This window comes from Schistocerca piceifrons, chromosome 5 (assembly GCF_021461385.2).
Source record: "Schistocerca piceifrons isolate TAMUIC-IGC-003096 chromosome 5, iqSchPice1.1, whole genome shotgun sequence".
Taxonomy (NCBI): Eukaryota; Metazoa; Arthropoda; class Insecta; order Orthoptera; family Acrididae; genus Schistocerca; species Schistocerca piceifrons.
The window spans coordinates 487,897,117-487,924,750 of record NC_060142.1 but is presented as its reverse complement, the minus strand read 5'-3'; the positions used below and the strand labels follow the sequence as shown (position 1 = coordinate 487,924,750).

The 27,634-nt window shown below is 39.4% G+C and overlaps 1 protein-coding gene across 1 annotated transcript in view; it reads right to left on the bottom strand.

The window, feature by feature from the left end:
• LOC124798507 (fatty acid synthase-like) overlaps positions 1 to 27,634 on the bottom strand; it is a 379,784-nt gene that overhangs the window by 139,516 nt on the left and 212,634 nt on the right. Inside the window, exons 19-22 of the mRNA XM_047261946.1 lie at positions 17,990 to 18,150; positions 17,722 to 17,880; positions 15,310 to 15,549; positions 14,629 to 14,831 (exon numbers count right to left, since the gene is read on the bottom strand). Coding sequence (XP_047117902.1) covers positions 14,629 to 14,831; positions 15,310 to 15,549; positions 17,722 to 17,880; positions 17,990 to 18,150 — 763 coding nt within the window. The remainder of the gene's footprint in view (positions 1 to 14,628; positions 14,832 to 15,309; positions 15,550 to 17,721; positions 17,881 to 17,989; positions 18,151 to 27,634) is intronic.

Below are 27,634 nucleotides of genomic sequence, written 5' to 3'. Positions count from 1 at the left end.
TGGCTTCTGGTTTCTTAAGCGCTGGAGTCGCGAGCGCTAGGACAGTTCTGTATTCGCCGCTCAGTTGTATACTCGCCACCGAATTGTGTACTTGCTAGTCAGTTGTGTGTTCATCGCAGCAGAGTTGTTGTTTGTCGTCAGCCGACGCTGACCTAGCCGCTCCGACTCGAACTAGACAGATTTCTGTAGACACGGAGTTCACTACTGTGTTTCTGTATCTTCGTTAATAAAGATAAGTACCGACTTTATTTTAATCAAAGTGTTTGGGTTTTCATCTTTCTGTTCACTGTTCCAGCGGACCGGTCGGCCCGCTATTAAAAGTGTGGTGGTGACTTCGTAAGCCATTTCTACAGCGAAGTGTTTGTCGCTACGAACACCGCCACAAAACGGGAGGTAGCAAGGTAGGGGTGGGGGACAGGGAAGTTATTGTCCTTACCCATCTAGCCCCTTCCCTGTTCCCAATGTAGCACTACACAGCCCTCTCTTCCACCAACACACTCACAGTCTTTTTACTTCTCCCCTTCTCTGCTCCCCCCCACCCCCACCCCATCCCTGTCCTCTGTCTAACCTCCTGACTGCATCTAGCTGCCCAACCCTTTCTCTGCCTCATCCCTGTATGCTCCCACAAGCAGCACTTTACCATCCCCCACCACTATCCTGCTATCCCTCCCCCTCCCTGCCACAGTCTTCTCCTTACCTCCACCACCTGGTTGCTTCTCCCATCATACGCTGCTGCTCACAGTCTGGCCTCAGCCAGGGACTGTGGTCATGACTGTGTGTGTGTGTGTGTGTGTGTGTGTGTGTGTGTGTGTGTGTGTGTGTGTGTGTTGTGCCTATCTACTACTCACAATCTCTGCTTTATGGTGAGTAGCAACTATACTTTTCATAATATTGTTAGTAAGTATTTTCTGACATACAAGTTTTAGAAAAGAAACATCAAAGATGAGAAAGGCTTTCCCCAACACAATAAAATGAAATTAGTTATTCCTCATCATCCATTCAGATAGCTGACAAAAGGTGTTCAGAGTCCAATATTGAATCAAACTGCATTCTTGCATGATCACAGCAGTAACCCCTGAACTCCTTCTAAAATTTAAAGCTTTTGTTGTATTTCCTAAATAGAAAAGTGATAATTCAAGTAAGTGATGCCTAATTTGTGTGTTTACAGCACTTGGCACATAAACTCCACAAAAATTTTTTTTACGGGTGCTGTGTTGATTCATCAAACAGACCATCCAATAGATCCACTGCCGGTAAATGCCAAACAATGCCTCGTTTGGTGTGAGGAGTGTGAACGTTGGACAACTGAACAGTGGACAAACATTGTGTGGAGTGGGAGGGTGTGGGTATGGCGAATCCCTGGTGAACGTCATCTGTCAGTGTGTGTAGTGCCAACAGTAAAATTCAGAGGTGGGAGTGTTATGGTGTGGTCATGTTTTTCATGGAAGGGGCTTGTACCCCTTGTTTTTTGTGTGGCACTATCACAGCACAGGCCTACATTGATGTTTTAAGCACTTTCTTGCTTCCCACTGTTGAAGAGCAATTCGAGGATGGTGACAAGATCTTTCAACAGGATCGAGCACCGGTTTATAATGCACGTTCTGTGGCAGAGTGGTTACACCACAATAACATCCTTGGAATGGCCTGCACAGAGTCCTGACCTGAACCCTATAGAACACCTTTGCGATTTTTGGAACGCCAACCTCGTGCCAGGCCTCACCGACTGACATCAATACCTCTCCTCAGAGCAGTACTCCGTGATGAATGGCAGCCATTCCCCAAGAAACCTTCCAGCCTGTGACTGAACATAAGCCTGCAAGAGTGGAAGCTGTCATCAAAGTTAAGGGTGGGCCAACACCATATTGAATTCCAGCATTACCGATGGAGGGCACCATGAACTTGTATATATTTTCAGCCAGATGTCTGGATACTTTTCATCACATAGTGTACATCAAAGGCGCAGCCAATGTAGAACCAACTTTCTGAAAATGTGGAACAATCAAAACTGAAGGCTTCTGTGATGCTAATGATGCATTGGAACTTGATCAATGGTGGGCTATATTTTTATGTTAGTTGGAGCAGCAATTTTTTATGCTTAAAAGACCAACTAATGGTTCTCTATCAAATACAGAAGCCAACAGCAGTCAAAGAAGCAGTGCAGTAGATATTCAGTGGTTGCTTCATGAACTGTGTGCTAAACAAAGTGAAAAAACCAATAAACATGTTCTGTGATAATAGAGGTGCCACTGCACTGAAACACAAAGGCATGCATCATGCTCAAACAAAACACATTCACATGCAGCAACACTCTATACTTGAGTTAATTAACTTGGGAAAATTCAGCATCAAGTCAGTCAGTGCCAATAAGCACCGAGCAGATTTTTGGACAAAGAGATAACTTAATTCTCTGAAAATAGTTTTGCAATTTTACTTACACTTATTTGGTTGGTGCATTAGTTTGTAGTGTTTTTGTTTGGCATGCTGGTATTCCAATTTCTAAGGGTTTATTTATCAAGTATCATTTTTTACTTGTAGTTCATTGTTGCTATTTGAGTTTATATATTTTCATTTTCTCAGTTGGATATAATGAGTGGAGCTGGGGATGCTGGAAAATGGAGTGCCAAGTGGAGAAATTGGAACATTTCCAACATACTCTTCTGTTTGAGCTCAATAGAGGGGTGATAGCAGCAGAGGCAGCCATAAACATTTGTGCCACGTATAGGGACAATGTCATTGGATGGAGCAAAGTAAGACAATGGTTTTCTCATTTTGACATTAGTGACTCTCCACATTCAGCAAGATCTTCGGGGTTTGATGAAGATTTTTTAAACATGTTAATCCACAATGGTCCGTGTCAGTGTACTTGAGAACTGGCAAATGTGATGGCCTATGAGCTTTCCACCAGTATGTGACATTTGCATGTAAAGGGGAAGGTTCAAAAAGCAGTTGTTTGGGTACCGCATGCTCCAAGGCAAAATAACAAAAATCAGCAGGTGGCCATATTTGCACTTCTGCTTGCATATTAATTGGCTGAGGACTAACACTGACCGTTCCTGTCCTGTAACATTACTGATGATGAGGCATGGTGTCTTTATGCTAACACTAGGAAAAGAAAAGAATAGCTGAGACCAAACAAAGCAGCAACTCCCCATACAAATACTTGTGCACACCGAAAAAAGACAATGCTATGCATCTGGTGGAACAGCAAAGGTGTGGTGTACTACAAATTGCTTGTCCGAGGTGTAAACTTCACTACTGACATTATTGCCAATAGCTGATATGCCTTGCAGACACAATCCAAGAACAACAACCAGGAAGACTTCATGAAGACTCCATGATAATGCCCACCTGCATTCTGATAGGCTGACAAAAAACACTATACAGGAGTTGGATTGGGAAGTCATTCCATGCCTACTTTATTCATCTGATCTTGTGCCCTTAGATTTTCAGCTTTTCTACTCTCTATCAAACAACCTTCAAGGAACTTCCTTTCCATATGAAAATGTGCTCCAAACATGGCTGGAAGAATTCTTTGCCTCAAAATCACAATTTCTGCAGGTGCAAAATCAAAAAGTTATCTCAGCTTTGGCAACTGTTGAAAATAGTGAAGAAGTATACATTATTGATGAATAAAGTTTCTGCTGTGTGTAGCTTTCATGTTTATTAAACATACGGAAAACACCACGGACTTATGCTCCAACCTCCTCTTTCGTTCATTCATTTAATGTTTCAGACTGTGGTGAAATACTAGTGTTTACTGTCAGTGTCCCACTGATATAAACATGATTAAAGGCAGAGTATAATCCTGTTATGAGAAATAAAATTGGCTGTGACCTTATTTAAAGAACTACTGTAGCATTCACATCAAATGATTTAAGAAAAAACTGGAAAATTAAGAGTAATTTAAAGCTCACTCCACACAAATATTAGCCCACTGTCCTAACCATTGCACCACTTGCTTCAATTTGTTAATTAATTAAAACAACATCATTGGACTTGAGTAGCAACATCATCTTCTTTCCAATGTATCAGTATTAACATCACATTCCAAGACATTTATCAAAATAAAAGCACAGAAGAAGGTAACCTACATACCACTTTCTGAAACCATAATGTGGGTAACCTACATACCATTTTCTGAAACCATAATCTGGAGCAAAGTGGACAGTAAGAGAAATGAAAAGTTTTTAATATTTGGTATCTTCAATACTTGCATCTTGAATTTCAGTTTTGTCTTAACTTCAGCATATGTTCAAGCTTACTTGAAAATCTTTCTCTGAAACCAGTTTCCAACAACACAGTATCAACAACATATATTTAAAAAGGAGAGTGTTTCTCTTGAATCATGAAGCTACAATGTACTCAGCTGTACTTTTCACGATATTTGTCAGGGCTAGTAGCATCCAAGAATGACAGCTGGTTTGAAAAATATCTTCTTGCTCATTCTACTGCAGCTAGTCACCTTACAAATACTTATTTGAGATGCACCAGTGAGGAAAGAGAAAAATGAACTGAATGACCACACACATTTGTTATTTCGGCTACATGTCCTTACCATGGAACACTGCCTTGTCAAAGCACTGACTGTGGCTTATGTGTTTGCATGAAGCTGTAGTGCAGTTACTGCTAGGGTCTTACAAGCAGATTAATCAGTCAAAGAAGATCCCGCAATGCCCCTCCCTCCCCCCCCCCCTCCCACATTAATTTCCACAGCCCTTCCCCAATTCCCAAGGTACCTAAGTACCCATCCAAAGCGTCATATGATCCATGCTAAGGGGTGTGTGGCACATGAAAAGAGGTGTCATGAATGAAGCCTCAGAGATACCGGTCAACCCTGATTAATAAACCTTGCACTGTGTGAAGCTCTTTGGTGTTAACCTAACAAATCATCAACACAAATGAAAACTAAAAACACCAAGGGACTTGATGAGACCTTAAACTCCCAAGCATCAGTGCTGGAACCAATGGAAGCTGATTCTGCAACTAGATCTGGTGATAGAGCAGTCCAAGAAGTGATAATCATCACTGAGATGTCGGACTGGGACAAGGTCAAATCCTTGTCTGTGGCTCAGAGGAGAAAACTTCTCGAAGAACAAAAAAAAAAGGAAGGCAAAGAATGATTACCTAAACATAAATGGAGTGAACTGAAAGATCTCAAACATAAGATCACCAAAAAGACCTTGTCTCAGAGTGAAGAGGGTAAACAGATTCCTCCTATTTCTAAGACAGGGAAAAAGAGAACAAGGGAGGCGTCCAATTCTCACACTCCTCAGGGTGACTGGGTACAAAAAAACCTGAGGCAAGAGACAGGAAAACAGACTTATAACATAACAGTCTCAGTCTTCAGTATGCGGTTATCGAATAGGGACAGCCACTGGTCAACATCATCTTGCAGCAGGTGGAGCTTGTTCAAATGGCTCTCTTTGAGAAAACTGAGAGAGGACAGAAGTACATCCTCCCCTCAGCTTCAAGGGAGCCTATCTGCACAAATGAGCTCTAATCTTTGTCTGTGAGAGGATGGAAGCAGTGGATTTCTTTATGAAATGGTGTCCAAGATACTTGCAGAGGAAGTGGCAAACTGCTGATCAAGATGGCAGCTGAGCTCTTCAGTACTACAAAGATAGCAATTTGGGTACTGAAACTTGTGTAGGATACTCCTCCAAAGACTCTGTTTACAAACTAAGGGTACAGAACTACATCTCAGCAGAGGACTGGAGGGTAATCAACTGATAGATTGTACTGGATGGCCAAACCCAAGAGCAGTACCTGAAACTGTACTTAGGGTTCTCATAAGTTACTATCAGGACAATGAAAGACATCAGAAGTAAACATGGCTGCAAGTTGGCAGCTGCAACTGTTGCAAATAAACCTGCAACATAATAAGGGCACAACTGACAGCCCAAATCATCATCTGGGAAGAAGGGAGGTGGGCATGGCCCTGATCCAGGAACCCTATTTAGATAGATGAGGTGTGTCAGACAACTGAGGAACTGGAGTCAAGTTGATTTATGCTAGAAATCAAAAGAATCTCAGAACATGCATTTATGTCAACAATGGAATTTAATTCATGCTGATGGTGAACTTTTGTTCTAGGGATGTAGTGATCATCAGTATGAAGCATCAAAAATATAGTAGCACAATGGAAATTATATTGGCCTCAGCTTACCTTCCTCATATGGACAGTACTCCTCCTACCTATAAAGTGAATAGAGTGGTAGATTGCTGTTCTTAGCTGAATGAACAGCTGTTGGTTGGTTGTGATGCCAATGCTCACAATCCAGTGTGGGGAAGCAGTGACACCAGCAGAGGGGGTGATTACCTTCTTGAATATTTACTTGAGAGTAACCTAGAGATTCTGAATGGGAGCAGAGAACCTACCTCCAGGAATAAGTAGGGAATAAGACATTGACATAACTTTTGGGTCCATTGTGACAGGTAGTTACGAAAAATGACGACATGTGGTGTTGGAGCTATCCTTATCTGATAACATATATATCATGTTTGAGGTTGAAATGAATACTAAACACACTCTGGACTACAGGAATTCTAGGAAAACCGAATGTGGTTGATATAGGAAAGACCTGAACTCACACCTGTTTGAAGTCAGAACTTCAATAAGGAATCCATTATACCTTGCGGAAATAGCAGATGAAATGATGTCTCCCATTATGACCTCATACTTCAGAAAATTGTCCTACCACCAAGAAGTGTATGAGCAGGTATTTACCTGGTGGAACAATTACCTGGAATTGCAAAGGAAGCAGGTAAGAAAATCAATCAATGCTGCAAGAAGGAAAGTGCATTGGGCAAAACACCGGAAGTCCCTTGCCAAATACAACTCTGTGATTAAGCAAGCAGAACTATCATTCTGGAAAGTATTCCATGAGGAATTTCACAAAATATTTGCTAGAATAGCAACCAATCCAGAGGCACTGTGAGGAAGGAGGGTTTTGAGTATACAAGGGGAGTGCGTTAGATGCTGTATGTGCTCCTCAAGACTCACTTCCGTCAATGCACTCTGGCAGATGACACAGACCAAGATTCAGTCCCTGGGATGTAATGATTTATGGGAAACCAAAGAGAGAACTAGGTAGCTGTCAGAGTATGTGTTTATTTCAAAAAAATACAGTGGGCAGTGGCCATGTTTCAACTGTTCAAGTCGCTAGACCCTAAAGGACTCTTTTCTGGTTCTTCTACAACAAGCAGGAGAGGGACTAATTAGATTCCTATACAAACTGTTTAAAGTCAGCCTAGCAGCAGGAGTCATTATTAATGCTTGGAGAATACTTTCATTCTGAAGCCAGGGATAACTTATCATACCAAGGCTGCAGATGTGAGACCAATTAATCAGTCTTTCTTTCTCCTAAAGACATTAGAAAAAACGGTTAATATTCATGCTAAAGAAGGAAGGTAACCTTCATTTCCTCTATGTGTAAACCAGCATGCATATCAACCAAACCAGCATGCATATCAACCAGGCAGATCATGCTCTTCTGCAGATGATTAAGACCATGCTGAGTAAATGAAAGGTCAAAGCTACTGTGCTGAATGAGAAAATGGTGATAAACACCACCAGAGGATGCCTATTGTGGAACCAAATCATCAAAGAGTTAAATACTAGAGGTTGATTATGCCAAGGACACAGACAATTTAGTCATAGTAACACCTGGCAGATTTACTAGTATTGTTAGAACAATGGCACAACATGCAGTGAACATTGTGCAAAACTGGCCCAGGAAACAGGATCTAAGGGTCAGTCCCAAGAAAACTGTCGTAGTACTGTTCATGAGGTAGTATATCCAGGACACTTACTGGCATCTCAAGCTCTTCGACAAAAGTCTACCAGTAGAGTGTGCAATGAATTATCTTCGAAAAATCCTGATGTGATGTTATCTATGACCCCACACATAAGGAATGTATGTTCAAAGGTGAAAGACAGTCTTGTGCACAATAGAGAGGCCTGTGGCAAAAACTAGGGTCTAAGCCCCAGGAGCATGTACTGGATATATACCACTATAATAAGTCCTGTGATAAGTTATGGCACTACAGTGTGGTGGAATAAAGTGCAACAAAAGGTGGCTACTAAGAAGCTTGCAAGGTGCACAGACTGGCCTGCTTAGTTATAACAGGTGGAATTAACAGCACACCCACTGCTGTGGTTTAGACCATGCTGGAAAAGCCATCATTATACCTTTGAGTTTCAATGAAGGCAATAGCAAAGATTAAAAACTGGAAATAAATGGAAATCATTAGGAAATACAGAATCCCACTTCAATATAGTGAATGTGATAAATATAGAAATGTTTGAGGAAATCTCTATACAATAACTTCCAGCTGCTTCAATAAACCCTTCAAGGCAACAATTCGAAGACAGGAGCAGTAAGAAAACAAACCTCAATACCACTCAGAAGATGTAGACCGGCTCACCGAAGGATCAAAAGCAGATGAAGGTATGGCCTAAGCAAGAGAAAACACTCTCTCTAAAGAAACTGGCTACAGTATTCCAGGTGGAGATATCTAGTACAAGAGAGTACACGGTGAAGAATCCGAGTACGTGCTAAAAGGATTATGCCATCCACATTCATTCAGGCAGCCTAGCAGCTCTGAAATTTCTGTCAGCCCCTGCAATGAGATTAAAGATCATTGCAGAAAGTCATGAAGCCTCTGGGAGGCTAGGGGAAAGCAACAGGGTAAACATACTGTGGGTCACTGGTCACTCAGGAATCAGTGGTGATGAACAAGATCACAGGTGGGAAGGACAGGTGGGATGACTTCATTTTTTTGGACCATACTCTGTCCTAACTATCACTAAGATCATGGTAATAAAAAAACATCATAACTCGATTAGGGTGCAGCATGCAAAATATTGGACTAAGAAACAAAAACAGAACTATGGTAAGTTAATGATGCTTGTTTCAAGAGAAGTTCTATACTCTTGGGCTTGAACAGGACACAGATTAAACTTATGGAGGACTGATGTCTGGCAATTGGAACTTTAAAAAGATACCTACACATGATGTGGATAGAGAAAGAAATCCCTAAGTGCAGACTATTCTATGAAGGGGATGAAACCTCATCACGTTTAATCTTGGAGGCCAAAAGAGACAGATAATTGATTAATTCCTGAAGAAATTATGTATAATAAAGAACTGTTAAATCAAACAATGGAAAATCCAGGATGGAATGTAACAATATTATGAGAAGGAAAGTTGCTACTCACCATATGGTGAAGATGTTGAGTTGCAGGTAGGCACAACAAAAAGATTCTCACAATTATAGCTTTCAGCCATTAAGGCCTTCTTCAACAACAGACACAACAAACACTGCTCGTGTGTGTTTTTGAGTTCTCCTACTATTTAACGTTACGGACTGACTTTACTAGGTCTCCTACTACTCATTATGGGTACTGATTGGCTTTACTAGGTCTCCTACTACTCTTTATGGGTACTGACTGGCTTTATTAGACTTACAGGGAGAGAAACCACATAATAAATTCCACTTTGATGTGGGCAACAGAGGGGCAAGACCACTGACATTTTGTCTCCCTGTGTAAATCAGTCAGTCAATCCATCAGTTACATGTTCTTTTCATTGTATATAGTAGGCAAATCAACGAGTATGGCTTTGTTGATAATGAATCTTCACTCGTAAATGCCTGGCTTCATGAAGTCCAATCATATGCTGAATACTCCCTGGTATATAAGGGAAATGTACAGGCTGTCCATTTCATTTTTATATACCTGCCCTCCACTTACCCCTCGAAGCACTACCTCTGAATAAAGGTATTATGATATGATAATTCTCCTCATCAATCTATTTTCTTCTGTTTTTCTTTTTATTGGTACTTTGCCACATCTTTCTTTTACTACCTATCCTCTCTCCCACTTTTCTTTCCATTTCATTTTCACTTTTTATGTTTTCCCATGCCACTACCTCTTGCAGCACACAGTTTTTAGCCCCAACATTTTAAATTTACATTCATTTACTTGATTATTATTGCTGTATTTGGCCATATGTCACCTATGTCTTGCTTCCAGCACAATGTGTTCACTTTGCTGGTTTGTCTACCCTTGGCCAATAGGTGTCTCTCCTCCTGAGACTATTTACAAATACCACAAGTTCATCATATTCTGAGGACATGATACTGTAAACAAACAGTCTGTTGATACACTGAATGTTATAAGTACCATGAAGGGGCACCAGTCATGCTTCCAAGCAGTAAATAAGTGGTACTGCTTTCAAGGAAACAAGTCCTGTCCACAAGTCATGTGGTCACAGACATACTTCCGCCCGCTTGATATTTAAGGCAGAGCACAACCTCCAGTGGTAGCATTCAACCATTCTCTCTGTTACAAACCAGGAACTGGCTAAACCTCATAGCTCATCAATCAGAACTCCCCGAGACCAGGCCAGATGCTCCATTCTACAATGCACTATCTCCACACTGCTTCCTGTTATGCCACACTATCTGGCCCACCTGGATTCCACTCCTACAACCACTTGGAACTGTTGTAGTGCCAGTGGGTTTTGTTTCTGTTACTTTCAAGTGATCACCAACATTTTTTCAGTTGCTATCCAAACTTATCTTTATTGTAAGCTTATGCCATGTATGAAGTGTTCTTATATTCAACCTGGGAATAATGTACTACAGTTTACTGAAGCTTAATATTGGCAACAAGAATAAAGACATGTTTTCTGCTACACTTTTGTCTTATTACAGGAGCCATTGCTTTCTTGCTCAGGTTGGTTACCTCATGTAAGTGACGCATTCATGCTGTGTGGTCACTTTTTACACATTTGTGAACAATGTGTACTTGAATAGCAGGTGTCTGTTTGCTGTCCTCATTGTGTTTTGGGAGGTCAGTGCCAGGGGGAAACAATACAGGGTTGATCCCGTGCCAGGCTTCATAGCAGCACATCCTCTGGCTCTAGTGCATTTGCTGTCTCTTCCATCATCTCCTTGTCTTGTCCACCACTGTCCACCTCCAACCAAGCCCAGTGCTGCTTCGCATGTTGCTGCTATGCTTAGTCCTTCTCCCAAGGGAGACTTTGTCTGATAATCTGTTGGGGACAAAGTTTGAGTCCACACACTGTGGTTGCTGGGGTCCTCAGCTGTTGCTGTTCTGTCTGGCCACCATGCTCCCTACCTTCAGCTGCACTCACTCAACACTGTGTGCAATGCCACTTCATGCCTTGGTCACGAAAATGTAATCATGTCCAGCCTTCCTTATGAGAGTGGAACTGCCCAGGGTGCATCACCCAATCCATCTGATACCTCCACACTCTGCTGCACCTGATCTCAGGCACCACCCATTCATTGCCCCCCCCCCCCCCCCCCCCCGGCCCCACAAGACTGATTTTGCTTCCATCCTCTGGTGCCTTTGTCATGAGAATAGAATGCAACCAAGGCTTCTTTCCCTTACAAGGGTGGCGCACCATGTCTTCCAGTGCTGAGGACCCCACTCACTTTCCTTCTAGCTGTGCCCAGAGCTGTCCATGATGCATAAAGCACCATGACTGAACTGCCACCCAGCCACGGCCCAATCCTGGTTGCACCTGACACTGCTTGTTTCCAATACCTTTGCCTTGGTGCAGCCATGATCAGCCTTCCTTCCCATGATGGTACTACACCTTCACTGCTGCTAAACATGCAGCCTGCATTCTTAGTGTTGTCCTCTGGCTCCACTTATGGACCCTCTCTACTATGATGCAAAGTTATTTCCATAAAGACACCATTACAGTGTGGCTAATGGATGTAAAGTAATTTGTAGAGGTGATCATGATGTCACTTATCTTGAAGCTGTTGAATATCCATTGTACATGTGGCTTTGTTGTCTAGGCAATCATTGATTCCTTTGCTGCTCTGGATAAAAAAGGTGTGGGTTTTGACTATTACCAGACTACTGAAATCATGAAGCAGCATTCCACAATTTTTTGTTTAGAAAAAGACATATTTATTGTCAGAACTTTGAACTAGAAAGTAATTTAGTAAATTTCACAATCTCAAATCACAAAAATAAAGTACCACATGGATTGTGGACATCACATGTTTATCAAGAAACACACATAAAAACAATTCCTGACCGCCGCCAACACACAAGTGGCCAAAATCATCTTGCTGACCAAAGATCACAGAGTCATATTGACAAAGAAGTTGTGATTTCTGTATCAATTAATGATACTGCATTTTAAAGTTACATGAAATATCAAATAGCATAAAGGATAATTCAGTGATAATAATAATATGAATGACAAAACTGTACATATAAATAATGCAAGACAAACTTTTAGAAATAATAAAAGTAGTAATTTAAATATACACACTCTCAAATTTGCATTGATTGCAGCACCTACCCTAACATCATACTAAGTGAATGCTTTTTGAAAACAACTTTAATTAGTGTATAATATCTTATAACAAAATGGGCTCTAATGGTCAGTTCCATTACACACTACAGCTGAACCCAATGCTGCCCCCATGGTTAAGCCTGACACTGCCCATCAAGAAGCACCGTTGCTTCCAGTTGACACAGCCATGGTTGATCTCTTCCTTTCAGCACTATGTGACTCTGCTTCTATGTAACGTACATCCAACCTACTGATGTAGATTTTTTCCAGGTTCCTGCACTTGTCACAGTGACACCCTTCCCACTACCCACTTGTCTCACTGCATCCAGTTGCTCCCATGCTCTGGCATAGGCTATGGCAACAGCCTTTCTGCCACCCCAGGACTCCCTTTGGCCAACATTTTTCCTGTGCTCCTGTTTCCATGCTATTTCTATTACTTTTTGTTGCATCTCTCCACGCTCCCAGCTCCCTCCTACATTTGTGTACTCCTCACATGCTCTTTACATACCCTTTCACACTTCTGCACCACTCCTCCCTTATGCTCACACAGATGTGACTTCTGTTCTCATGTTTGTCAGTACTTGCTGTCACCGCATCTGTCATCAGCACTGTCACACTCCTGGCGTCTGATTGTTAAAACCTAATCTCATAGTGTTTGCAGTGCCTCTGCAGCATCTACTCTGTGGCCACCAGAGACTTCATGCCTCATGTGGGACCAACATTGGGTCAACAGGTCTGCCTCTGTGGGCCACTGTATGCCTTACATCTGGTAGTCTTCTACACTACCACTAATTCTCCTCCATCTTCTCTTCGCAACACTGCCCAGGACAGCCATAAGCTGGGCAGCATCCACTGCACAACCTCAGGTCCTGGATTCCTGGGACTGGGTTGCAACCACACTGGATTTCCCATTCCACTAAACCCCTCATATCACCTGAGGGAAGCTTCCATTCAAGATCCGCGGGCTTTCTCAAGATAGCTTTGCCAACTTCTCAAAGGGGAAAAGGGGTTGCATATTGGCCACTCCAACTATGTTACACTTCCAATATGTCACAGTGCTGTGGTTTTCCTATCCTTGGCCTGCAGGCAACTCTTGTCCATGAACTATTTACAAATAGCACAAGGGCATCACATGTTGTCGATACGACACTGTATACGAACAGTCTGTTGATGCACTACTTGTTATAGGCACCACCAGGGAGAGTGCATGCATCAGGAAACCAATGGCGCTGCTTTTGACAAAACAAGTTCTGTTTGCTTGCGATGTGGTCATGGATGCTGCTTCACAGTTTGCCACATCACAGGGCCTTCCTGGACACTGTTCCTACAGCTGCTCGGAATGAGGCATCCCTTGGAAAAGTTATAATGGCAGTGGACTTCATTTCTGTTTCTATCAAGTGATCATGAACAGTCTTTCAGTAGTTACCCAAGCATCACTTTATTGTGCACCTGTGCTGTGAATAAAGTGTTCTTGGGGTCAACCTGGGAATCACCATTTACTAAAGAATGCAAAATCCAAACCAGTTCATAACAGTGGTGGTGAAAAACTTAACAGTTATATCTTATCATGTTTCCTATTTTTGACTTCAACTTAATGCAACGGGCAAAGGCATTTTCTTATAGCTGATTCTCTCTTAAAATATTGACTTTCTCTTGCTTGATGCGAAGTACAGAATGGGACTTATGAGTAAGGTAATTCTGTCATCAATGCAAATTTTGTTTGAATACCTCAACACTTTACTAGGCATGCTCCTATTGGAGGTAGTATTCCCTTGCATTCTTCTGATTTTTGGAAGGACTTACCCACCCAGTAATAGGGAGACCTACCAGTAAATGTGGGTTCCAAATCACAGTGCAACATTGTACTTTTCACATTAACAAACAGTGCCAGAGGTAAAATAAGTGCTAAGTAATACAGAATATCCTAGTACTGAGCAAGGATCAAACCCGAGACCTTTGGATCAGGAGTCTGGCATTTAATCACTGAGTCAGCAAGCCACACATGGTTTATATAAGTTGAATGAATGAACTAATCTATTATATTCACTTCTGTGTCTTGGGAGAAAATTGGTTTCAAAAGATGAACATGTATTAGTGCCTCCTGAGATTTCTAGAGATCATCCTCCAGTTGTTCCCGGTTCTGGGTCTGATAGCTAAGTGTTTTCTTTTTGTCTACTACTATCAATCCAGAAGTTGCATATATGCTCTCATTCAGCATATATTACACACCTTAAAACTGGAAGAAAATCAGTTTTATTGGATTTATATGTCTGATTCTTACCGTATGTTGTTTGAGTTTGTGAGCTTATAAATTATGGAGACAAATGCTTCCACTCCACACTGAGGCAAAGCTCTAGATACTACATACACCCTGTGAGATGGGCTTGTACATTTTTCAGCAGCAGACTTCAGATTTTGAATCCACTTCTCAGTCTTAGGTACTGCATTTACAAGGCTGCTCCTGTTTTGATCAATTTTTCTTTCCTAGAAACATTCATAGTAGTTATTGTTCTACTTAGGTCATTATCATCAGATTAAATAAATATTTGTTAGGCATTTTAGTGTAAAAATGAGATTGTCTAAATGCATATTGAGGCTACCTTCAGCTGAATAACAGTGTTATGTTTGTCATGGAGAGGCAGATATTCAACACTTTTCATATTCAACATCTTCCTCTAATGGTATTTTCAAAACACAGTGAGTAGGAAACTAGTAGAAATGTTGTGTCAATTGATAAACTAACACAATTCCATTAGAGAAATTAACCTAGAAAGTGTGTATCTACAAAATTGATCGTGTGCAAAATGTTTTCTTTTCAGTTGTGTAAGAGATGAAATCCAAGAGAAAACAGTATTAAAATACTTAAATTATGAAAGTAACATCATGCTGAGTGACCTCCTTGTCAGAAGTTACTGAGATTCTTAATAAAATGCGAATACATTACTCATGAATATGAACAAACCTTCTTCAACAGCAAGTATTTTTTCCCATTAATACAGTATTGAATCACAGTCACAGTATTTTTTCCTTGTTCCCATGAACTTTTATTGGAAACAACAGCAAGCAAAAACATTTCATTTCCTTGAAGTAATGATTCAGCAGTCGTTAAAGAGGTCTCATCTGCGATTACCAAAATGCAGTCTGACAATATTTTTCCTGTAGCTTGTGCATCTTTGAAATCACTAGCTCGATCAATGACAATCTATGAAAAAGTTATAATAATGATTAATCATGATCCAGTTTTATATCAATAAACACAAATAAACAGTTATTCATTCAAATAATCTATGTAATTATGATTCAGACAAAAAGTCAGAAATTAATGTTAAGAAAAATAGTGAGAAAAGTAGTATCTATTGAAAATAACTTGAGAATTAGTTATGAATTTATTTTCCATTCTTTCAATACCTGTGAGCATACTCTTCATTTATCTTGATTTTTGTCCATAAATACTTCTGTTTTGCTTAATCTATGTGCAAAACAAAGAGTATTAATTGGCATTATTGAAACTACCCCATTCTCTGATTTCCCAGTTGCTTAACTGTGAGTGAAGGAAATCATTCATAGTATATCCACTAATATGTCTAACAGAATAGGACTGTCTCCTTAGGTATTACAGAAACAATACCAACTTCAGCAATGACGACTGAAAGACAATGGAAAAAAATATCAGCTTGCAAGCTCGCAGAACTAGTAATAACTTGAAATGCTTTATATTCTCGTTGAGTACAGGTCTGAGTAGTTCTTGCAGTAGCCACCAGAAAGATCGCGGGAGGCGCACATCGGCACGGCGCGTCACGGACGGTAGTTGCTGCAAGTAGAGTCCCATCCACCAGAGGGCACGTGAGAATTCGGACACGACCTCTGCTGGCGGAACAACAACAACAACTCAGGCAGCATGGGCCATGCCCAGTCAGTTAACATCGGGCATGCCTAGGACACAGTCCCGGTCTACGCTAAGTGAAGTGCGACATAAAACGTGAACAGTGTTACTACAGTTCTTATGGCTTCAGTTTTGGTTTATAGTTTCCTTTTATGTCTACCCTAAGCATTTGATGATACTGAATGATTAAGACTGAAAATTTATCCCTGTGTTCTTATGTTAGTCATTATTTCCTTTTCAGGAACTGGCTTGAGATATTTCCCTCCTGATAAACACCATCAGTTCTCATGTTCATATCTATGGCATACATGCACAGTGAGCTGTTTAAGTTAAAGAATTATTATCATTATTACTATTATTTCTCCAGAATAAGATAAGATACATTGTCCATTTATGTAGGTTCATAGTGAGGAGCCCTGTGGTAGTATGGCAGAAATCAGGAAACAAAAATTTAATGAGATGTTATTTACAAAAGACCTAATATCCTAACAGTCATAAAATAGATTAAAAGCAAAGTATTTCTGAATCTGTTGGAGATAAATAAATAATAAATTTGCACTGTTTGTACATCTGTAAACATGTGTGGTAGTAGGGGATAAAAAAACTGGCCCTTCAAAACTAAAAAGTAACTTTACTATGAAACAAACACAAAGCAACAATCAAAATAAAGTCAGTTTGTTCTAAACTGCATGTCTTTGCACACCTGTGAACTCAAAATCTGTTTTTGAGTAACGTTCAAAACCATGTTTTTCACCTTGTGCACTGTATCGTGCTTGCCTGGATATTTCTTGCCATGTTGTCCACAAGGTGGTAATATATGTGAATATGACCATCATCAAGTGTCATATAAATGTTGGTGTTCTCTCGTTCAACATCTTCATACACCATGGTGCTGGGCAGTTTGTACTGTTATTTATAATGGTCACCCAGATGTCAAACTGTTGTTATATAGATGGTTGTGTGCTGTCTGGGTCAATACAGCTCTGCTAGTTTCCTCACGGTAACTACAAGCCACAATTTATAGGTGGCAGTCACCAGGTGGTGTAATTGACTGTCTGTGACCACTATGAGGCAGATCTTCAATGTTTTGTGTCTCACTATAATGACTGAGTATGTTGTACATCAATTTGGTGAGTAAGTTTTGTGCTGACAACCCTCTTGCCACAATGTGACAATGCCTGATGCTTGAAATGACCCTTCATGACATGTTGACAGATTTACCAGAATAGACAAGCCATATTCTCTCATTGACAATTTGAGACTTTTGTACTGTACTTAATGGCGAGAAAATGCAGATTTTTATTTCCCTCCTTTAAACAGGTAGCTGTACATAAATTTCCTGTGTGTCAAAACACTGCTGCAAAAGAGTATTTTGCAAAACCTTCTTATCTCTGTATGTATGAATATTTTATTCAAACATACAAACAGTAAAATGCTGATATACCTGGAACAGGAGAAGCATTTTATGTTGTTTGGTTACCGCTAGCTTACCTGTATTTCAGGAAAATTGCTTAATGATGACTGCACAATTTCAGACAAATTACGATCACTACAGATGTCTTTCACAGTTCCTTTGGTTCTGGATTTTAATTCAGCAGCTTTATTTTCTAGGATAATTTGTAGTGAAACATCTACAAATTCATTTATATTCTGTGTGAAGAAATGTAGTGTTAGTGTTACAACACAGTCTATTTTAAATCCAGATTACAATTACTGTATTAAATCTTAATGCATTTTAGTAAACAGTTGTTTTAAATACCTTAAATGTGGATCTGTTGTGTGACACGAACTTCACACTTCCAAGCTTTAGTACCATTTTCTTTGGAAAACTGCTTGGAGGAACATTTACGTCAATTCCACATATTTCTAGTCCATCACATTTCACAATATTTAAATGCTTGTGAAATATGGCTTCTGTCTCTGCAAAATGGAAAATACTGGAATTGATTATGAGAAACAAAATAACTGCAATGACAAAAACAACAACAACAACAGCTTCAGGTAAATAGTTACTTTTTGATGGCACTACAGGTTTCACTGTTGACATTCTGATAGATCTGTAACAGATTTTACTCTCTCTTGATTATTCTTTACATAATTACCACATATTTTAAATGATTTTATATTATGTATCAGATTTTTCAATTCAGCTACTTGTTGCAAAGTGAACTACATGGTTGCACATTGCATGACAAAAATTTACTGTATCTCAACTTTTATGAGCTTCAATACCCAGTATAATCATATCCAAATCTATTGCTGGCCACTTCTGTCAATATTATATCATAACTTTGTGTGAAAAATGTGTTCAGAAATTGTGAACTCAGTAACAAAACAACAGCAAAGTTCATGACATATTCAACAGAACAATAAATTTTTGGAAATATAATGTAATTGGATAGATAAAAAATCTTCTCACCAACCAGTGACAGGAGAAAAGTAGTTACTGATAAGAAATGTTGATATGAAAGAAAGTAATATAAATCAGGGCCAGGTTGGTGGCAAAAACCAAGGCACCTAGGTGCCCATTTCACTACATGGGTCCTCTAGATCTCAGTGCCTGTTTCACCACACATGCCATGCAGGTGGCAACTGGCATTACAACATGTTCTTGTTCCTCACAACTCACCTGGCCTTAATTTCTCCAGCCTCAGCATTTCTTTTCAATAACTAGTTTTCTCCAGCTGCGACTTGGTGGCCACTTGAATTACATTATATCAACAGATCCACTAGGAATTTATGGAGAGTATAGTATTTTTAGTGACACCACTGGATGTACCTGATGGGTTATACAGATCTGTTGATATGAATATGTGTAATGTTTCACACATCTGGTGAAGTTGCTTGGGACAGGAACGGGGCCAATATCACAGGCAGGTCACCTGACCTTCCACGGTGAGCCAAGTATAAGGTCACTCAGTTTGTGGTCTCTGCTTCAGTTTCAGTTATCCAACTCACAGTGTACTCTTTAGTGCCTACTGTTGCTGCGGTAACAAGTTTTCTTGCCTCCTGTTTTCTGTGAGTTTAATTCAAAAGATCATGAACTTTTGTTAACCACCACCTATTGCTTATATGGAACTTTGATAATAAAATACATGTTATCCAGCTAAGCTACTCTTGAATTTCACTCTACTCTGGAATGATCTCCAAATAATTTCTACTGTGGCTCATAAGACTCTTTCATGAAAACCTGTTTCTGTTTGGTTCATGGACTAATTTGACTATTTACGTTGTTGTGACAGGTGTTATTTATATTTAATAAAGCTGTGGTCTAATGTGAGGGCTACAGTACTGGTGATGCAGTGGTAACAATTTTGCTTCATAATGTAGTACCATGGATGCCAGATTTTTCGAGATCTAGCAGTAATGGCTTCATGACTTGATCAAGCACTTCACTAGTTCACAGGAACAAAGCATCAGGAATTACTCAAATACATAATTGGTTCAATGTAATGCAACTCAAACTGAAGCAGCAGCATCAACAGGCCCTGACAGACATCCCATTTCTGCCATTTAATGAAGCTCAAGAAGACTGGGAAATATATTAAAAATGCCTTGTGCTGCATTTTCAGGCAAGTGAGATTAAATGTCTAGATCACCAATGGGCCTCTTTGCTGTCTACAAATCTTCAGTTATATTCCTTTGTTCAAATTCCTCACTGTCCAATATTTCAATGTTACCATTGTCTGATACATTATCTTTATTGTCTGAACATTTTTCCAACAAAATGCATGTGGTATTGGAAGGGTATGAGTTCTTACAACACTGCAAATCAGGCCCTATAAGTTATGATGCTTGGATAGCAGAATTGCAGGGATGAGTCAAAAATACATATTTACAAGTTTAATTCATGAAGTAGTGAGGCTCTTAAACCCAGATAAGGAGGTCTAAATGCAAACTTTAAGAGCAACACTCCTGGCTGAAGTGCTATGATTTGCAAATGCATCTGTAATGACAAAAGTGGCACAACAAACTTTTCTGGCAGCTTTGACATCTCACAGGAGGTCCATAGCTGTACTGATACAGTACAGTGGGTTTCCATCATGGACTATAAAATGGTAAACAGATTCTGTTCATCAGCAGTCAGCCGGCCATGTTCTCCACAACCCTGGGCTATTGACAGGTGTTATTTGTGGCAACATACTTTATTTCCTTGCAACACAGATGAGAATGTCCAAGTTATGAGGATTAGTGTTGTAAGTGTTTATGTAGACATCAATTTGCAGAAGTATGCATTAGTGTAATGGACACAAGACAACAGCTCCAGTTGATGCAAATTAAATCATTTCAAACAGTGATCAGATGCTGATGCCATGTAAAAATTTTGCAACAGTATAAAACATTCTAGTGACCCATCTTTTTTTACAGGTGCACTGGGCTCAGTAAAAAGCCAGTCAATATTATTTAGCACATATGCTCCCTCACTCAGTGCAGTGAAAATAAAGTTGTGCTTATACAGCCACAATGAGGTGTCACTTCTAAGTCACTCTTTTTATAATCGGGTCTCTTGAACAATGTTATTTTTGGTTGTGGGAGATCTGTCAGTTGAGACTATCTTTGGCTTCAACATACAGTCCACTTTTGTAGTTTTATTACATCATGCAGTACACTCCCTGAGATTGATGATGCCTTGTGCCCTTGATACAATTAGTACACAATTTATGCCACAGTTTGAACCTAGTTAGGGAAAAGCAGTTGACTTTCTGGCTCTCATTTCCTTAAATGAAATCCAAGATGTTTTGAAACCTCTCCCCCCTCCCAAGTTCCATTTATCATGAAGGTTGAGGTTAAGACTGAATTTGACAGGCCCTCATATCATACAATCTGTGGGCTTTGCCATTAGTGGTGGTTAGGAACTCTATGAGCTTTGTCTGTTATATGGGGATTTTAAGTACATCATTAACGCTCAGGTGGACACTGATTCTTATCACTTACTTCATTAAGATGCACGCTTTTCTAAACTTCCATGGGGTAAACTATTCTCCAAACTAGAGCTCAGAGGGCATATTTTTATTCCTCTTTATGAAGTCTCATGAAAGATATCAGACTTGAACACAATGTTCAGTTTATATCAGTATAACTGAGTTTTTCAGCTCTTGCACAGAGAGCACTTAAGTTTAGCTTTTTCAAATGTGCTTTCTTTCAGTCTTCAGTCACTTACTGAGGTTAAATCATCAGTGAAGAGTGCCTTGAGCCCTCCACAGAATATATAGAGGCTATTTAGAATATGCCTGTGCCTGCATCCATTAAGGACCTACCTGTGATTTATTCCCAAGGCAGCCTCCATATTCTGCCCACTCAACCATATTGGTAAAAATGGATTGTCTTATCAAGCAGTACATTCAGGTTTTAAAATTAATTTAAAATTGGCCTGGTGTTACAGAAGGAGATGGCACAGGAGATCAGTATATAGATGAACTGGATAGGACATTATCTGTTAATAAAGTCTCTGGTAAAGTTATTGATATATTTCAATAACTTCTGGTCCCCACTGCAGATATGTCTGTGGGTAGTGGTGCTGGAAGAGAAAGACCTTTTTGACGTGGCGCAGATGACAGCTGTCACAGTGGTTGGTGTGCCTGACGTGAACAAACTTACAAGTGGAGGCATCTGCGAAGTGGAGATTGACATCTAGGAAGGTGGGTCATTGAGTTGAGATAGACTAGATGATGCAGATTTGAGAGTAGGTGTTGACTTTATGGTGGAAAGAGTGGAGGTTGTCCCTTCCATGAGCCAATATCATGAAAATGTCATCAATGAATCAGAACCAGCCAAGGGGTTTTCTGTGTCGACAGGATAGGAAGGATTCCTCAAGGTGGACCACAAAGAAGCTGGCATAGGACAGTGCCCTCCGAGTACTTATGGCAGTACCACAGATTTGTTTACAGGATTTACCATCAGAAGTTAAAAATTGTGGGTCAGGATTTGGTTGGCTAGGAGGATTAGAAAAACAGGTGGTGGGTTTGATATCAGGAGGACTTTGGAAAGATAGCATTCCATGACCATGGAGGATGTTGTTGTATAAGGACATCACATCCACAGTGTCTAACGAGAAGTCTGATGGTAATGGGACACTCTCTCTCTCTCTCTCTCTCTCTCTCTCTCTCTCTCTCTCTCTCTTCTCTCTCTCTCTCTCACCTTCCTTCCCCCTCTCTGCCCCACTTTTCCATCCCTCTATTTCTCTCTTCCCTCCCTCCTTCATCTCCATCTTCCTCTCCTTTCCCCCCCTCCCAACTCCTTTCCTGTCTCTACCTCATATGTGCTCTAACCTCTGCCGAGGAAGCTGTCAAGAGACTTGCCTCGTGACTACTCAGTCATCCTCTCCTCATCTCTTGTATCCTTTCACACCCCCTATCCATCTATATCTGACAGGCAACTGCTCTGAATAATCCATAACCAATGGTCAATCTCATCTCCAGCTGGAGGTGGGTACATTTGGGTGTCTGTATAGTTGTGTGTACTTTTGCTAAAAAAAAGAGCAAGTGCTTGAAAACTAGTGCAAATACAAGGGTTGCCCGGAAAGTAATACATCACATTTTTTTCTCAGCTGAAAACAATGCTACAAATCCGAAACATTATGTATGTATTATTTGAAGTCTCCTGGGTAAGCGTGCCAAGTTTCCATCACTTCTGACAGGTAGCATACCTACACGACAGTTCCAAAATAGCGTATGTAGGTGATGTATGTTACACACAATGTATCATCATTGAATTTCTCACTGCAGAAAAAGAAACTGTGAGGAATATACAAAAATGCTGTGTAAAGTCTATGGAGCATCTGCTGTCAACAGATGTACAGTTAGTCACTGGCCACGGAGGGTGAGGTCATCAGAAGGCAGTTTGGCGGAGCTCCACGATTTGCAGCAGTCGGGGACACCATCCACGGCTATCATAGCTGACATGTTGCAGCAAGCTGAAGCTGTCATCTGGGAGGACAGACACATTGCAACATGTTTTGCTGCAACATGATAAGGCTTGGCCCACACATGTTTGAGGACTGCTGGAAACATCGCTAAACAGGGCTGGAGAGTGTTACCCCATCCAACCTACAGCCATGACCTAGCCCCTTGGACTTCCACTTGTTTGCACCATTAAAGGATGCCATTCATGGAAGACATTTTGAGGATAATGAGGAGATGATTCACACAGTGAAGCACTGGTTCAACCACCAGGACAGGAATTGGCACCGACAGGGCACAATGCCCTTGTTTTGCACTGAAGGAAGGCCATAGAACAGGATGGAGATTACATGGAAAAATAGGGTTTGTAGATAAAACACTATTCTTTCATGTGTGTTATTCTCATTATGTTCAATAAAGAGTTGAAGAAAAAGAATGTGGTGCATTAGTTTCTGGGCAAATTGCTGTTTGTAATTCAGAACCATTTAGGTGTTGCAGTAATTAATACAGGCAACTTGCATTTGAGAGGACAGTGATTTAAGTCCCTGTCCAGCATACACATTTAGATTTTCTATGATTTCCCTAAATATGTTAAAGCAAATGCTGGCATAGTTCTCTTGAAAAGGACACAGATGGATTTCCTATCTAAGTTCCTTCAATCTGAGCTTATGCTCCATCTCTAATGACCACATCATTAATGAGACATCAAATCCTTACTGCCCTTTCTTATTTTTTATACTTTAGCTTAGATGATGTCATGTACAAGCATAAATGATTATTTTTGTTGTTATAACTACATATTTTGCTGTTTAAGTGTGTGGTCATTGTGATCTTGGCAGACATTTAATGATAACATCTTCAAACAGTGATGAAAAAGGATTAGAGATTACTCTCATGTCTTATATTTTTCAAGACGTTTTAAGTTGCATAACTGTCTTTCTACATATTCTTTGTACACCTCAAACTGTCTTATGCTGGGTAGTATAACTGTCTCATTTATCAATATAATTTTCTGTCTTGTTCTTACAATCATGCACAAATTATGGGAAGAATAAGAATCCACTTGTTTCTGTATGTAATCAAGTTTAACAACTGTGGACCTTAAACAACACCTAACATTAAATTTTGAAAATTGTCAGGGTAAAACATCTATCAGAACTGAGTACAGAAGGCCAATAAAACACTCAAAAACTGAGAAATTTAGGAGATTGCTCAAAGAAATTAATTGGATGGATGTTCACAGCATCCAAGACACAAATGGAAAATACAAAACATTCATTAACAAAGTTAGCACCTTATTTGAAAATTGTTTTCCCCTGAAGGTAACTCAAATTAAGCATAAGTCTAATAAGAAATGATGGATCACACAAGGGATAAAGGTACCATGTAAGGCAAAAAGGAAACTCTATCTGATACATAGGGACACCTTTGATACTAGCATTATAGCTCATTACAAAAATTACTGCAAAATATTGAAGAAGGTTATCCAGAAATCTAAACACCTGCATTATGAGAAGAAGATAAATACATCCAGCAATAAAATAAAAACAATATGGGATATAGTTAAGTCAGAGACAGGTAGGACTAGAAATGAGGAGGAACAAACAGCTCTAAAAATAAATGAAACCCTGGTAACAAACGCATGTTGTGTTGCAAACCATTTAAACAAGTATTTTGTCTCTGTTACTGATAGCATGGGGTTGTCAGGTTCAGTAAATAATGCAATGGAATATCTGAGACCAGTGCACACAAGCAATCTCAGTAAAATGGAATTGACACTTACTTCACCCAAAGAAATAGAATCCATCATGAAATCCTTAAAATCAAAGCAGTCTAGTGGTTATGATAACATATCAACAAAGTTAATAAAAGAGAGTTCGAGTGAGCTTAGTCATATCTTAAATTATTTGTGTAATCAATCACTTGTCACAGAAATATTCCTGGACTGGCTAAAATATGCTGAAGTTATACCTCTCCACATGAAAGGGGACAAAGAAATGCCATCAAATTACCAAACGATCTCACTTTTGCCATCTTTTTCAAAAATATTTGAAAAGGTTATGTTCAAGCATCTACTTAAGCACCTTAGTGAAAATAACATACTGTCAAAGTCACAGTTTGGGTTTCTTAAGGGTTCTGATATTGAGAAAGCTATTTACACTTACAGCGAAAATGTCCTTAATTCATTGGACAACAAATTAGAGGCAACAGGCATATTCTGTGACCTGTCAAAGGCGTTTGACTGTATGGGTCACAGCATTCTTTTAAGTAAATTAAAATATTATTGTGTCACTGGTAGTGCTGCAAAGTGGTTTCAGCCATATCTTACTAATAGAAAACAAAGGCTGTCATTATGTAACACTTCAGTAGTAGGCAATCAGGCATCATCTTACTGGGAAGAAATTACATGTGGTGTTCCTCAAGGTTCCATACTAGGTTCACTACTGTTTCTTGTGTATATTAATGACCTGTCCTCTGTTACATTACCAGATGCCAAGTTTGTCTTATTTGCAGTTGATACAAACATTGCAATAAATAGTAAATTTAGAAAGGGCAGCTAATCAAATTTTTACTGACATTAATAAGTGGTTCATAGCCAATTCACTGTCATTAAACTTTGAAAAGACCCACTATATGCAGTTCAGAACTTCCAAGAGATTTCCTTCTGGTGTGTGTATAAAATACAATGACATGGAAATAGAGGAAGTTGAGAGTGTAAAAGTCTTGGGATTACAACTTGATAATAAATTCAGTTGGGAGCAACATACTAACGAACTGCTAAAGCGCCTAAGCAAGTCTGTGTTTGCAATGCGAATGATGTCAGACATAAGAGATATAAATATGAAAAACTGGCATATTTTGCTTATTTTCACTCCATTATGTCATATGGCATCATATTTTGGGGTAACTCCAAGAACAGAGAAAAATTTTTAGAGTACAGAAGCGTATAATAATAAGAGTAATGAGTAGTGTAAATCCAAGAACATCATGTCGAAACCTATTCAAAAAATTGGGCATATTAACCACAGCTTCTCAGTTTATTTTTTCCTTAATTAAGTTTGTTGGAAATAATATATCTCTTTTTCCAACTAATTGCTTAGTAGACAGTATCAGTACTAGGAATAAGAACAATATACATAAAGATTTAAAATCACTTATTCTTGCCCAGAAAGGAGTCCAGTATTCAGCAATGCATATTTTCAAGAATTTACCAGCAACCATTAAGAGTTTAGTTTCAGACAAGGCACAATTTAAGCATAATCTAAAAGAATTTTTGGTGGCCAACTCCTTCTGTTCCATCCATGAGTTTCTCAACAAGTGTAGTAGACCATTTTAATGAAAATTTATTACACTTTAATTTTTGACAATACTTGGTTGTAACAGCCAAGTAACTATCTACTGTGTGAATGATGGATGTATGGAAAGCAGATGTAAGTCTTAAGTCTGTAAATAGTGGAAGTTTAATTTTAAATCTTGTACATAATCTGACTGTTCTTAACTGAGGATCACTGAAATGAATAATTTATTTTAATTTTTGACAATACTTGGTTGTAATAGCCAAGAAACTAGCAAATGTCTGAATGATGGATTTAATGAAAGCAGATGTAAGTATTAAACCTGTAAAAATTTAGAAGTTTAAATTTAATTCATGTACATAATTTTACTGTTTATTGACTGAGGATCATTAAAATTAATGAAACTCAAGTTTTTCTAATTACATTTTTGTAATGTGTTTATCTGACATGTTCCACACCCAGGAGGATTCCCTCTTTTATGGGTCTATGGAATGAATAATTAATCTAATCTAATCTTTATGGGCTAATGAAGAGTTCATTATTTTTAAATCTTATAATCAGATTTCCCTCAAGAAATTTGAGCCTCACCTTTGTCTACGATGATGATGGAGTCTGAAGAAATGAATTAAAATCTGTGCCACAGTAACCATTACACCATCATAGCACTATGGCTAACACCACTGCACAGACTACCCAAGTCCAGTACTGCCCTTCCCTACACAAACTTCAGTTCACATCTTCAACTTATTTTCCGTCTCGTACATCTAAGAAGGAGAAATTAAGTTGAACATACCAATTGAAATTTATGTTGGGAGGGCAATGGACTTGGGTAGTCTGTGCAGCAGTGATAGCCATAGAATTGTGATGGTGTAATGGTTAGCATTCCTACCTAGAAAGCAAGGAAATGTGGGTTCATGTCCTAGCATGGTACAAATTTTTATTCATTTCTTCAGATTCCATCATTATCATTCATTATTTTGTCCATAGGTACAATTGCTTGGAATTCTAATGATTAACAAAAATCCCCTCAGCTCTATTTATTATCCTACTACAGGTTTGATTCAGGTACCCAAGTTGTGCATAGGTCATGATAAACTTGGTCTGGTTGTCATATTTAAAGACCAAATCTAGAAACAATGATCACAAACATTCTGCCAACTGCCTGGAAGAAGTACGGTAAGCAGGCACAGTATACTGTACAGTAAAGAA